The sequence below is a fragment of the Hyla sarda genome, chromosome 3 (assembly GCF_029499605.1).
Source record: "Hyla sarda isolate aHylSar1 chromosome 3, aHylSar1.hap1, whole genome shotgun sequence".
NCBI lineage: Eukaryota > Metazoa > Chordata > Amphibia > Anura > Hylidae > Hyla > Hyla sarda.
Genome location: NC_079191.1, coordinates 107,486,864 through 107,501,880, shown reverse-complemented (window position 1 = coordinate 107,501,880; position 15,017 = coordinate 107,486,864). Strand labels below are relative to the sequence as shown.

Here is a 15,017-nt window from a genome sequence, read left to right as displayed (position 1 = left end):
GACCAGTTCTGTTTTGAAGTGGATTTGAAGGGCCTTCATATTATAAATGCCCCACAAATGACCCCATTATAAAAACTGCACCCCTCAAAGTATTCAAAATGACATTCAAAAGGTTTGTTAACCCTTTAGGTGTTTCACAGGAATAGCAGCAAATTGAAGGAGAAAATTCAAAATCTTCATTTTTTACACTCACATGTTCTTGTAGACGCATTTTTTGAATTTTTACAAGGGGTGAAAGGAGAGAAATCTTCCTAAAATGTGTAAACCCAATTTCTCTTGAGTAAGGAAATACCTCATACGTGTATTTCAAGTGTTCGGCGGGTGCACTAGAGGGCTCAGAAGGGAAGGAGCGACAGAGAGAATTTGGAGAGTGAGTTTTTCTGAAATGGTTTTTGGGGGCATGTTGCATTTAGGAAGCCCCTATGGTGCCAGAACAGCCAAAAAGTACCCACATGGCATACTATTTTGGAAACTACACCCCTCAAGGAACGTAACAAGGGGTACAGTGAGCCTTAACACCCCACAGGGGTTTCACAACTTTTCGTTAAATTTGGATGTGTAAATGATTTTCTTTTTTTTTTTTTCCACCAAAATTCTAGTTTTCCCCCAATTTTTAAATTTTTACAAGGGTTAATAGGAGAAAATGCCCCCCAAAATTTGTAACCCCATCTCTTCTGAGTATGGAAAAACCACATATGTGGATGTCAAGTGCTCTGTTGGCGCACTACAATGCTCAGAAGAGAAGGAGTCATATTTGGCTTTTGCAAATCAAATTTTGCTGAAATGGTTTTGGGGGGCATGTCCCATTTAAGAAGCCCCTATGGTGCCAGGACAGCACCCCCCCCCCACATGACATACTATTTTGGAAACTACACCCCTCAAGGAACATAACAAGGGGTACAGTGAGCCTAAACACCCCACAGGTGTTTCACGACTTTTCGTTAAAGTTGGATGTGTAAATTATTTTATTTTTTCACTAAAATGCTAGTTTTTCCCCCCCAAATTTTACATTTTTACAACGGGTAATAGGAGAAAATACCCCCCAAAATTTGTAACCCCATCTCTTCTGTGTATGGAAACACCACATATGTGGATGTCAAGTGCTCTGTTGGCGCACTACAATGCTCAGAAGGGAAGGAGTCATATTTGGCTTTTGCAAATTTAATTTTGCTAAAATGGTTTTGGGGGGGGGGGGGCATGTACCATTTAGGAAGCCCCTATGGTGTCAGGACAGCAAAAAAAAAAAAAAAACACATGGCATACTATTTTGGAAACTACACCCCTCAAGGAACGTAACAAGGGGTACAGTGAGCCTTAACACCCCACAGGTGTTTCACGACTTTTCGTTAAAGTTGGATGTGTAAATGATTTTTTTTCACTAAAATGCTTGTTTTCCCCAAATTTTAAATTTTTACAAGGGGTAATAAGAGAAAATACCCCCCAAAATTTGTAACCCCATCTCTTCTGAGTATGGAAACACCACATATATGGAGGTCAAGTGCACTGCGGGTGCACTACAATGCTCAGAAGAGAAGGAGTCATATTTGACTTTTGCAAATCAAATTTTGCTGAAATGGTTTTTGGGGGGCATGTCCCATTTAGGAAGCTCCTATGGTGCCAGGACAGCAAAAAAAAAAAAACATGGCATACTATTTTGGAAACTACACCCCTCAAGGAACGTAACAAGTGGTCCAGTGAGCCTTAACACCCCACAGGTGTTTCACGGCTTTTCGTTAAAGTTGGATGTGTAAATGAAAATTTTTTTTTTTTTACAAAATGCTGGTTTCACCCCAAATTTTACTTTTTTACAAGGGGTAATAGGAGAAAATTCCCCCTAAAATTTTTAACCCCATCTCTTCTGAGTATGGAAATACCCCATGTGTGGACATCAAGTGCACTGCAGGCGCATTACAATGCTCAGAAGAGGAGTCACATTTGCAAACTTTGCAGAAATGGGGGGGCATGTCGCATTTAGGAAGCCCCTCTGGTGCCAGAACAGCAAGAAAAAAAAAACACATGGAATACTATTTTGGAAACGACACCCCTCAAGGAACGTAACAAGGGGTACAGTGAGCCTTAACACCCCACAGGTGTTTGACGACTTTGGATGTGTAAATTAATATATATATTTTTTTTTACTAAAATGCTGTTTTTCCTAAAATTTTACATTTTTACAAGGTGTAATAGGAAAAAATTCCCCCCAAAATGTGTAAGCCCATCTCTTCTGAGTAGGGAAGTACCCCATGTGTAGATGTCAAGGGCTCTGCTGGTGCACTACAATGCTCACAAGAGAAGGAGTCACATTTTGCTGAAATGGGGGGGCATGTCACATTTAGTGCCAGAACAGCAAAAAAAATTAAATTTGTAAATACATTTCTCTGAAGTAAGGACATACGTCATATCTGGGCCTAGATCAGCTCTGCTCACTGGTCACAGAGGAACAGGAGGGCAGTCAGGGGCCTGGAGCTTCTAGACAGCTGCCTATGGAGCCAGAACAGTGCCTTCCCCCCCTCAAGGGGCATTATATACACTAATAACTAACAAGGGGTATAGTGGAACATAAAATTATAAAACAGATTATGTTCCCAGAATGATGACCCAGAGCATAGCCAAAACTAAAAAATATGCCCTCCCCAAACCCTATGCACTGAATCATCATTCTGGGAATGTGATGTGTGTGGCCGTCCCTAACCTGATGCCTCAAATGCGCACCCCCTCAGGTGGAGAGAGAGAGCGCTGCGTATTTGAGGCAACAGAAAAAGTCACCGATGATAGTGACTCAGTGACCTATGAACCATTTTTGGAAAAAATACCCCCAGAGGTCTTATCAGTTTTTTTTTTTTTTTTTATGAAATAGTTTTTTTGGGCAATTTAGTGGTTTTATCGGGTTAAAATTTGGAATGTACTCTGGACTTGGTACATTGGGGTCAAATTATTGAAAATTTAAATGAAGAGGGAAAATTTAGTACTCCATGGAAGTGTGATACTCCCTGAAGCAATCCTTAATGCAGAGGCCCGGATGATCGGGGCAAGTGTCACATTGAGTGGGGGTGTCCTTCCGAATCCCCTCCTGTTACACACTCTGCATTTTTTCTGGGATCGTCCCTTCTTTCCAATGTGGGGGACCTCACCTGGAAAGTATTGGCCTGGGACGATCCTGGCACCTATAACTCCAGTTTCTTGGGAAGTCCGGCCTGCTCTTTCCCGGTCAGCAAAGATCAGGACCTTTAGGACTTCCTCTTGGAACTAGAGGTATGTCCCTGTGCTGCCAGCGTTCCGGTACAGTACAAAAGAGTTGTACATGGCAACCTGTACCATGTAGACCGCAACTTTTTTGTACCATACACGTGTTTTCCGCTGGGCCATGTATGGCTTGAGGACTTGATCAGAAAGATCAACTCCCCCCATATACTGATTGTAGTCCAGAATACAATCAGGCTTGAGGACCGTTGCTGTGGTATCTCGCACAGGGACAGGTGAGCTGCCGTTACCATGAATAGTGGTCAGCATAACGACATCCCTCTTATCCTTATACTTGACCAGCAACAGGTTTTCATAGGTAAGGGCACGGGACTCACTCTTGGGAATAGGTGTCTGGATCAAATTTAGAGGGAGGCCTCTCTGGTTTCTCCACACGGTCCCACAAGCGGACGTGGATCTGGTGGCAAGGGATGTGAAGAGAGGGATGCTGGTATAAAAGTTGTCCACGTACACGGGGTAACCCTTATCCAGCAATGGGTGCATAAGGTCCCAAACGATTTTCCCGCTAACACCCAGAGTGGGGGAACAATCTGGGGGTTCAATACGGGAATCTAGTCCCTCATACACTCTAAACTTGAGAGTGTACCCGGAGGTACTCTCACAAAGTTTATAGAACTTCACGCCATACCGCGCCCGCTTCGAGGGAATATACTGGCGGAAGATAAGCCCCCCCCTAAAACTGATAAGAGACTCATCAACCGAGAGCTCCCTAAGCGGTACGTAGGCCTCCAAAAATTTGGCCCCAAAGTGATCGATGACCGGCCTCACTTTGTAAAGCCGGTCATAGGTGGGATCACCTCGGGGTGGACATGCCTCATTATCTGCATAATGAAGGCATTTCCAAATAGCCTCGAACCGCTTACGTGTCATGGCCATACTGTAAAGCGGGGTCTGGTAGAAGATGTCCCCGCTCCAGTACTGCCTGACACTGGGCTTTTTGACCAGGCCCATATGCAGCAAGATGCCCCAAAATGTCCTCATTTCGGCTGCACTGACAGCGTACCATTCATTGGACCTTGCCCAAAAAGAATCTGGATGGTGGGCGATGAACTGCCTGGTGTACAGATTCGTCTGCTCCACCATTAAATTGACAAGGCTGTCACTGAAAAAATAACTGAAAAAGTCAAATTCAGTGAACCCAGCCGTGTCAATCCGGATTCCGGAGTCGCCAACAAACTCCGGAACCAGTGGCTGATAACCCTCTGGGGGTCTCCAGACAGGTTCACCGGAAAGGAGCTCCGGTAAAATCGCGTAGGGGGTTAGACTCCTAGTGCGAGCGGCATCACCACTCGCACTAGTGCCAGTCACTGGGGCACTTTCATGGGGGGTGCGTGACCTCGCCTGGCGGCGTCTCCGCCGCCTTCTGGGGGGCTCATCATCACTACTAGATGATGAGGAGGAAAAGGAATAACACAGGAATGTTGGATCTTCCTCGTCCTTACTGGCAGATTCGGAGGCAAGAAAAGCGTATGCCTCTGCCGCCGAAAATGCCCGGCAAGCCATCTCCTTTTATCTACGGTGGAGGGAGGGGTGTGTGTGTGTGGGGGGGGAGTGTGTAGTGAGTGCTTGGTGTAACTATGTATAACGGTGTGTGATTAGTAATCACACACCGTTATGTGGGCAAAAAAAAAAAACGCTGCGGCCAAAAAAAAAAAGGGAGGGGGGGCAAATCGCAGCCCCCTGAACCCCTAATAGGGCCCGGGTCACGCTAAAAAAAATGTGGCATACTCTTGAGCCCTATTAGGGGGGTGGGATTTTTATTTTTTTTACTTTTTATTTTTTTTACTTTTTTTTTTACTTTATTACATGGATTTCCCTACCTTTCCCTTTGGTGGATTCTGTCCCTGATCATCTAGGGGATCTTCGGGTCTGCTGAGGCGATCCGATGGGTGCAGAGAGGGGGTCCCTGGCTCCTCTTGCTGCTCTGACCACTGACTGAACCCAGCTAACAGTCAGCGCTGCAGAAGATGCCGTTTAACCCCTCCCCTGCCGGCTGCTATTGGCTGGACGATCATCCAGCCAATAGCAGCTCTCCTGGGGGGGTGGCGAAATTGCCACTTCCCCATAGATACAGTAGGTGATAGGGGGTGTATTCTACACCCCCAATCACCTTGTATCTCCGGGTCATCGGGTCACACATGACCCGTAAGACCCAGAATTCCGCAAATCGCAAGTGCGATTTCACTTGCGATTTGCGCCGATCGACGACATGGGGGGGTCTGATGACCCCCCCCCCCTCGGCATTTGCACGGGGTGCCTGCTGATTGATATCAGCAGTCATCCCAGTCCGATCCCTGCCCGGTGCACGGCAGGGACCGGAATTCCCACGGGCGTACCTGTACGTCCTGGGTCCTTAAGACCCAGGTACAGAAGGCATATGCATACGCCCTAGGTCCTGTACGGGTTAAAGGGGTTGTCTGGTGGAAGATAACCTTCTGAGAGCCAGGGCCCTGTTCTGGAGATTGCGCAGAATCCGAGTGGTTGGACCCCACGAGATCAGACATATAAACATGTTCTCCTCATACAGGGCTGAGCGAATGTTTTAGCTTCTTCATGTTTTAGGGCTCAGGTGCAAGCACAGTCTTTGGGCTCCCCATAGTTTAACTCCTGCTGCTCATTTTAGATGGGTAGGATTTTCCTTTTCCTTTCATTTTTTTATTAAATTGGAATACATTTTTCTTTTTACCATTTAAATCAGCCTTGTTCTTCAGATAAATCAACACAAGAATAAAAATTTAAAAAAGGAACTTCCTATCACCATTCATGATATATTGTTATATATTTAGTTTGACAAATGAAATAAAAAAGGTCTTAAAATAAGTAAAGATATATAAGTGTATATACATCATCACGTACACAACTACTTAGTCCTTTTCATTCATTCAGGTGCATGGAGCTTTGAGTAATATATTTTTGTGCACAATTAAACACTTTACTACATTTGTGATGGTTTTTGACACACAGAGGAGAAATTACAGCTTTCTTTGTTTTATAATGGACATATTGCTGAGGACACATATTGATGAATGGCTTGCTTTGACAGTCATCTTTAAGTGACAGCCCCCTGGTAATGTCAAGGGTATTGAAAGTTACTGTTCTAGATGGATTTAGACACCATTTTGCTGAATGGCTAATTGAGCTTTTTCCTTTTTAGCTCGAAGTACAAGCTCCTCCTGGGACAACTGTTGGTTTCATTGTCCAGAAGTGGGATCCTCTTCTGCCAAAGTTCACAATTCAGAACGAGAGTAAGGAAGATGTATTGAAGATTGTTGGTCCATATTTAACATTTCGCTGCTTAGGTGATGTCAATTTTGAGGTATTATATTCATGAAGTCTTACATTTTCTATTATTTTGTGTTTAACAATGACAGCATTTAGTACACATAAATGCTTCTCTTAGCTCTACTGCTACTATACTACACTTCTCTTTTTGTCTCCCTTCTTTCATTACAAGTGTTGTCCAATTGCTCCAACCCCTGACCCTTCTGCTCTATTAGACATATTGAAGGACCCTTTTTCTCCAAGCCCACATTAGCCAGAGTAAAGAAATGTTGTAAACAGAATCCCCTACACTAGACAGCATAATATATTGTGTACTATATAACTTCTAAAAAAGAAAGTAACATTAAGCTTCTGAGTACCAACACAAAACTTGTAACCGAGCTGTGAGCCAATAGCCATTTAAAAAAAAAAATATTGGTGTTTTTTCTATTGGTCACCCTCAGGCAACAAAGCCCAAGCATCACTGCTACTTCTCTACCCTTTATAGTTCCTTCACTGACTTAGTCCCTGTAGAAGCCAATGCAGGGGCAATATGCAGGCACTCATGGCTCTTGCAAACACCAGCAAATCCTAATTTACAGAAGGGATTTCAAAATGGGCCCCTTTAACTTGCATTTCATGTATGCTTTTGGTAATATTTCTAAACAAAAAATTGGGTGTTCATCACTCTTTTACCTAAAACAAAGATAAGGATGTTTTTAGTAAGATTCCCAGGTCACGGTCCCCAGACTAGTCATCTCTTGGTGACAGGTTCAATGAGGGGACTTTAAGATAGATAGGAATTAAATCAAGGATCCCTAGGCTGAGGCAGAAATGAAATCAGAGGATGGGCCATGGGTCAGAACTAGAAGTAGGACAACATGTGCCAACCAACAAATCCAAGAAGCGAGACAGCAGTGGCATCTACTTACTATGAAGACAAGGTAAGAGTCAGAGTCAAGTATAGCAATCTAGAATAATGGGCACACAAAGGATGCATCTCAGCAGGTGAGGCTAGAAACCTTTTAAACCAACCTTATCTAGAGACAGTTTCAATAGGAATCTGATCCTGTGAAATAGGGCCGGCAATCAGTCAATAGACAAGTAAATGCTTTGTCCATCAGCTGATCATTTTATTATGCCCTCCTTGAAAATTGTAGTTTGAAGTTCACACATTTCCCCTTGTAAGAGAAAATGTGTGGCTAATGAATGAAAGATGCAAAGGGCCACACGGACAATTCTGCAGCCTTTCATGTGGCCCTCCACAAGCAATCCTCCAGCCTTATAATAGGCTCTTTAGGCAAGCACGGATCTTGTTGGTCAATCATTTCGATCTTTTAGGTCAATAGTGGTATTGCTAAATTGGTGAAAAGTAATATCTTCTCTAAGCACATGTGTGTAGCCATCATTTTGGTATATATATATATATATATATATATATATATATATATATATATATATATATATGTAATTGTTACGCCTAGCGCTCCGGGTCCCCGCTCCTCCCCGGAGCGCTCACGGCGTCTTTCTTCCTGCAGCTCCCCGGTCACTCCCGCTGACCGGGAGCGCTGCTCTGTCATGGCCGTTGGGGATGCGATTCGCACAGCGGGACGCGCCCGCTCGCGAATCGCATCCCAGGTCACTTACCCGTTCCCGTCCCCTGCTGTCACGTGCTGGCGCGCGCGGCTCCGCTCTCTAGGGCGCGCGCGCGCCAGCTCCCTGAGACTTAAAGGGCCAGAGCACCAATGATTGGTGCCTGGCCCAATTAGCTTAATTGGCTCCCACCTGGTCCCTGACTATATCTAACCTCCTCCCTTGCACTTCCTTGCCGGATCTTGTTGCCTTAGTGCCAGTGAAAGCGTTCCCTTGTCTGTTCCTAGTCCGTGTTCCTGACCTCCTGCCGTTGCCCCTGTCTACGATCCTTGCCGCCTGCCCCCGACCTTCTGCTACGTCCGACCTTGCTTCTGCCTACTCCCTTGTACCGCGCCTATCTTCAGCATCTTCAGCAGCCAGAGAGGTAAGCCGTTGCTAGTGGATACGACCTGGTCACTACCGCCGCAGCAAGACCATCCCGCTTTGCGGCGGGCTCTGGTGAAAACCTGTAGTGGCTTAGAACCGGTCCACTAGCGCGGTCCTCGCCATCCCTCTCTGGCACAGAGGATCCACTACCTGCCAGCCGGCATCGTGACAGTAGATCCGGCCATGGATCCCGCTGAAGTTCCTCTGTCAGTTGTCGCTGACCTAACCACGGTGGCCGCCCAGCAAGCCCGTCTGATCGCCCTTCTAACCCGTCAGCTGTCGGAAATGTCCACCATTTCGCACCAACTTCAGTCGCAACTTCTCCAGCAATCTTCTCCTCCGCCAGCTCCTGCACCTCCTCCGCAGCGAGTGGCCACTCCTAGCCTCTGCCTGTCCTTGCCGGACAAATTTGATGGGGACTCTAAGTATTGCCGTGGCTTTCTTTCGCAATGTTCCCAGCACTTGGAGATGATGTCGGACCAGTTTCCTACTGAAAGGTCTAAGGTGGCTTTCGTAGTCAGCCTTCTGTCCGGAAAAGCCCTGTCATGGGCCGCACCGCTCTGGGACCGCAATGACCCCGTCACTGCCTCTGTACACTCCTTCTTCTCGGAAATTCGAAGTGTCTTTGAGGAACCTGCCCGAGCTTCTTCAGCCGAGATTGCCCTGCTGAACCTGGCCCAGGGTGTTTCTTCCGTTGGCGAGTACGCCATTCAGTTCCGTGCTCTTGCTTACGAGTTGTCCTGGAATAGTGAGGTTCTCTGCGCGACCTTTAAAAAAGGCCTATCCAGCAACATTAAAGATGTTCTGGCCGCACGAGAGACTCCTGCTGACCTACATGAACTCATTCATCTAGCCACTCGCATTGACATGCGTTCTTCCGGATGGCGTCTGGAGCTCCGCCTGGATATGGACTTTGTTCGCACGAAGCGTTTTTTCTCTCCGGCTCCTCTCTCCTCTGGTCCTCTGCAATCTGTTCCTGTGCTTCCCGCCGCGGAGGCTATGCAAGTTGACCGGTCTTGCTTGACACCTCAAGTGAGGACACGACGCCGCATGGAGAATCTTTGCCTGTACTATGCCGGTACCGAACACTTCCTGAAGGATTGTCCTATCCGTCCTCCCCGCCTGGAAAGACGTACGCTGACTCCGCACAAAGGTGACACAGTTCTTGATGTCAACTCTGCTTCTCCACGCCTTACTGTGCCTGTGCGGATATCTGCCTCTACCTTCTCCTTCTCTACTATGCTCTTCTTGGATTCCGGATCTGCAGGAAAAATTTTTTTGGCCTCTCTCATCAACAGGTTCTACGTTCCTGTGACCAGTCTCGCCAGACCCCTCTACATCTATTGTTTTTACAATAAAAGATTGGACTGTCTCGTACGTTTCCACACAGAACCCCTCCTAATTTGCATCGGACCTCATCACGGAAAAATTGAGTTTTTTTTCCTCAGGTTCTTTGGCCCCAAGAAGAGGGGGAGACCCAAGGGGGGGGGTACTGTTACGCCTAGCGCTCCGGGTCCCCGCTCCTCCCCGGAGCGCTCACGGCGTCTTTCTTCCTGCAGCTCCCCGGTCACTCCCGCTGACCGGGAGCGCTGCTCTGTCATGGCCGTTGGGGATGCGATTCGCACAGCGGGACGCGCCCGCTCGCGAATCGCATCCCAGGTCACTTACCCGTTCCCGTCCCCTGCTGTCACGTGCTGGCGCGCGCGGCTCCGCTCTCTAGGGCGCGCGCGCGCCAGCTCCCTGAGACTTAAAGGGCCAGTGCACCAATGATTGGTGCCTGGCCCAATTAGCTTAATTGGCTCCCACCTGGTCCCTGACTATATCTAACCTCCTCCCTTGCACTTCCTTGCCGGATCTTGTTGCCTTAGTGCCAGTGAAAGCGTTCCCTTGTCTGTTCCTAGTCCGTGTTCCTGACCTCCTGCCGTTGCCCCTGTCTACGATCCTTGCCGCCTGCCCCCGACCTTCTGCTACGTCCGACCTTGCTTCTGCCTACTCCCTTGTACCGCGCCTATCTTCAGCATCTTCAGCAGCCAGAGAGGTAAGCCGTTGCTAGTGGATACGACCTGGTCACTACCGCCGCAGCAAGACCATCCCGCTTTGCGGCGGGCTCTGGTGAAAACCTGTAGTGGCTTAGAACCGGTCCACTAGCGCGGTCCTCGCCATCCCTCTCTGGCACAGAGGATCCACTACCTGCCAGCCGGCATCGTGACAGTAATAAATCATAAAGAACGAAAGAAGAAGTAGCAGCTCACCGGGAGATTAAATGTCTTTATTGTGGTAGCCTCGTCGGGACACACAAGACAGCAGGATTGTGCGGGTGCAGGTACGGGTGAGGTAGCGCGAGGGTGTAGTTAGACAACAGCTCTGTTTCACGTGCTCTGACGCTTCGTCCGGTCGAAGCATCAGAGCACGTGAAACAGAGCTGTTGTCTAACTACACCCTCCCGCTCCCTTACCCGTACCTGCACCCGCACGATCCCTCTGTCTTGTGTGTCCCGACGAGGCTACCACAATAAAGACATTTCATCTCCCGGTGAGTTGCTACGTCTTCTTTCGTTCTTTATGATTTAGTATTTGTTGCACCTCTGCCACAGATGTATAGCACGACCAGAGACTGGGTCGTATTGTTAACCCCATCAGAGCCGATTGGCCAAGTTAGTTTACAGTAGCCTAGCCCTTTGTTTATTTTCCTATGCATATATATATATATATATATATATATATATATATATATATACACACATTTTTATATCACACATGGTAAAGCTATGGGACTGGTCGAGATATCCTTTTTTGCCCATAGATGATAAAGATAACTGCAGTGTCAAATGAAAGATTGTAGCTCTGTCACTATAAGTTAACCTTTCCACCATTTTCTTGTTAATAACCACTTCCAATGCAATCATATATTTTATTATCCACAATAAAGTGCAATGACCAGATTAGAATATACTCTATGGGCTGCATGCACCATAGTGAGAATATTAATGTTATTCTACCCATTACCTTATATTTCTTCATTTGAGTCCAAGAGTATTAACTGGTTTATGGTTCACTGTACTATTCTGTCTGAAGGAAATAATAGGGATGTAAAATGTAAAGCAAACAACAGCATGGGTCCAGCACATTTGTTGTTTGTGATACTATTTTATTGGATTGAACCCCTTAGCGCCTGATCTTAGCCTAAAGCAAATCACTTATTTCCACTGTCTATCGAGGGTGAATCCTGTATGTACAGGTCATCTTAACTATTTAACTTATCTTATATTGATAGACATAAAGGAGTTACGTTTTTAAATGCAAATATCCATGCAGTTATTAGCAATGTACATGAACTGTGCCTCCATCCACTCACTATGCATTTTCTGTTTGCAAATTGGCAAAACTGTGGTTCTGTTACATACGCCAAATGAGTGATGGGAAAACAGGCATTCCGGCCCTCAAGCCCATATGATGGCCCAGGTGCACCCTGCTCTCTCCAGTGTTTATAAGTACACTGTACATGCTCACCATGTGCACTGAGAAGCATACATGTGCAGCACCAAAACAAATAGATAGAAAGAGACCTGCAACACTGAACGAATGGCCACCAATGCTCAACCTTAAAGAAAACAATACAACCCAATGTATCTTCAGTGGATGGGGTATTTTGGGGTAATATATTCTGACATTTCTGACAATACTTAATTTAAAGTATTTACAAACAGGATTTAAATAAATGTAGAATAGGGCTTAAATATAGACAGATAAATAAAAACTGATTAATTGTTAGACAGGTGTGTTATCGTGTAATGTGCAAAAGAGTCTTTTAGGTATCTAAAACACATCAAAATTATGGACCAAGTGATGCAACCTGTTTTTTTTTTACTTTTTTCACAAATTGTGCACTATTTTTGGTGGACGGAATTTTATTTATCTCTCACAGTGTGTTTTTATGTGCGGGAAATATATAATATTAAATGGTTACTATTGTAATATTTATGTGTGACATTCAAAACCAATAGAGTGTCTGAAAATGTATGGGAACATACTGTAGGAACGTACACATTTAAAGCATAAAAACATAAAACATTTAAGTTTCCTCTGCATGTGTTTTTTATTATTATTATTTCTATCATTAATTATAATAAATTTTTTACACGAAAACTCAAGTCCACGATTTTGACATTTTAACATATTATGACAATTATCTTCATGATCATGTGGGGGAATTGAAGTAACAACAACACATTGATAGTTCAGACCTTCAGCTGTCACTTATCACACCACCCTTCCTTTGCTTTTAAAGTCTGCAATCTATTTATGGAAGATCTTCCAAACCCTGAGCAACATGGCAACATTACAATCACTCCAGTGGAGATAACATACAAGAGGGATGAGTAATACTCAGTCATACACCTATTCAACTCAATACGGACACATTTGCAGGCATATGCAAAGATTGATGTATTTTTGGCACATTTTTTCTTTTACGTTAATTATTAATTTACTTGTGATTCTCAAAGACCCCTCCCCTTTTTTTTAATATATGATTTTAAAAAAATTGCGCCACTTTTTTTTTATTTTTTTGTGCCAAATAATTAGAATTCTGCACCACTTTTACCGAGCTATGCGCGAAAACTATATCTGAGGAAGAAAAAACTAAAATGCAAAAATAAAAATGGACTGTTCTGTAAGGTCAAAATGGGCTTGGTCCTTAAGGGGTTAAAACATTGTTTTACATGGGTGTGTAGGTGACAAAATAAAAGCTTTAGGACATATAGAATGAGTGCTGCCAAAAATGAATAATGTACTACTAAGCTACTAAGCAACAGGACCGAGAGAACTGGGGAGGTGAGTAGACAACGAGGGGGACCTAAATGATGACAGAGGGGGCGGTCTGGATGATGACAGGGGGATATAGACTGGGGGTGATGATGACAGGGGGGGTTTGACAGGGGGTGATGATGATGGGGGTCTGGATGATGACGGGGGGGGGGTTGACAGGGGATGATGATGACGACAGGGGGGTCTGGATGATGACAGGGGGGATGATGTATTTTTCCCCCTATGCTTATACTCAAGTCAAAACGTTTTCCCAGGTTTTGGGGGTGAAAGTAGGGGCCTCGGCTCATATTCGGGTCGGCTAATACTCGCGCATATACAGTAGTAAATTCTCAAATTATGTTGACACACCCACTTTAGCAGTTTTTATATGAACCATGCCAACCTGGCAGAAAACCAACGTACACAGTTTTGAATATATATCGGAATTTTGGGGGGGGGAAATTTGGGCGCAAAAATAATTTTTTTTACTGCACCGAGCTTTCAATATCCCCCTCATTTACTTTGTTTATAAAAATAAGACGTGCAGCCAACTACATTAGAGCAATTTAATATGACTATGGTTGGCTGAAATGAGTGAATAAGTTCTGCATGAATTAATTTTGATCAGAATTTCACAAATCTACATCTTTGAGATTCGTCTGGAGCAAATTGCATACAGCAACAGGGACTGGTTTACAATCTCCTATCTATTCCTTCTTAAAGGTGTTGATGGGGATGAGGTCAGGGCTTTGTGCAGGACGGTCTATTACACTAAGCTAACCCAACCATTCCTTTATGGACCTTGCACATTTAGCTTAGTGTACAGGAACAGGAACTCCTGTCTTTAACAGGAGTCACTGTTATTGTATGCAATAGGTCCCCCTTGTTGTCTACTCACCTCCCCAGTTCTCTCGGTCCTGTTGCTTAGTAGCTACAGGGACCGTCTGCATTCCGGTGGGGAGGGTGAGCCGGTCTGGGCCATCCATCTTCACCGGGAGGCCCTCTTCTCCGCTCAAGGCCGGCCCCAGACTAGTGACGCTGCATTGACGCCGCCACGCTGGGACGTCCGTGCGCAGGGATGCCCCTGAGGTCACGGACGTCTGCTGCGCACGGACGTCCCTGTGCGGCAGCATCATTGCAGCGTCACTAATCGGATGGTCCCTGTAGCCCGATCTTTTTGTACCCTCCACTTCATAGAAGAGAGGAAGCAGCTATAACTTCAAAGAAGGGACCAACTCCATATTAATGCCCTGTGGATTTAAAAGGTGATGTCCTAAAAGCTTCTGTAGGGGCTGTGTAAAATAATTACTTAAAATATCTTTAATAGTCCCTGGAGCCAAAGCTATAGATAGTATAGAACTAATGGCATACATATTTATTGGAATTAAAGGGATTAACCAGGGAGCAGACCATGTATTACCTTATCTTACTCTTTGGCACTCCCTTCCACCCTGCACTCATCTCAGAAGTGTACTTTCTGAGACGAGATTGGGTGGGTACCATAACAGGATCAAATGTGGGTGAAACCCTGCCCATAGGAGATAGCCAATAGTCACACAATGTTGCCAATATTGCATGCGGATATTGGACATTGCACACAGGCATGGTTTCATGTAATGATCAAGATATAGCACCAGCCTCTCTCATCTTGGAAACTATACTTTTAAGATG

The 15,017-nt window shown here is 45.3% G+C and overlaps 1 protein-coding gene across 6 annotated transcripts in view; it reads left to right on the top strand.

Moving 5' to 3' along the window:
• The window catches only part of LOC130360608 (phospholipid scramblase family member 5-like), an 86,058-nt gene that overhangs the window by 44,366 nt on the left and 26,675 nt on the right, over window positions 1-15,017 (top strand). For all 6 annotated transcript variants that reach the window (XM_056563155.1, XM_056563153.1, XM_056563156.1 and 3 more), the window contains exon 5: window positions 6,416-6,577. In XM_056563155.1, coding sequence (XP_056419130.1) covers window positions 6,416-6,577 — 162 coding nt within the window. The remainder of the gene's footprint in view (window positions 1-6,415; window positions 6,578-15,017) is intronic.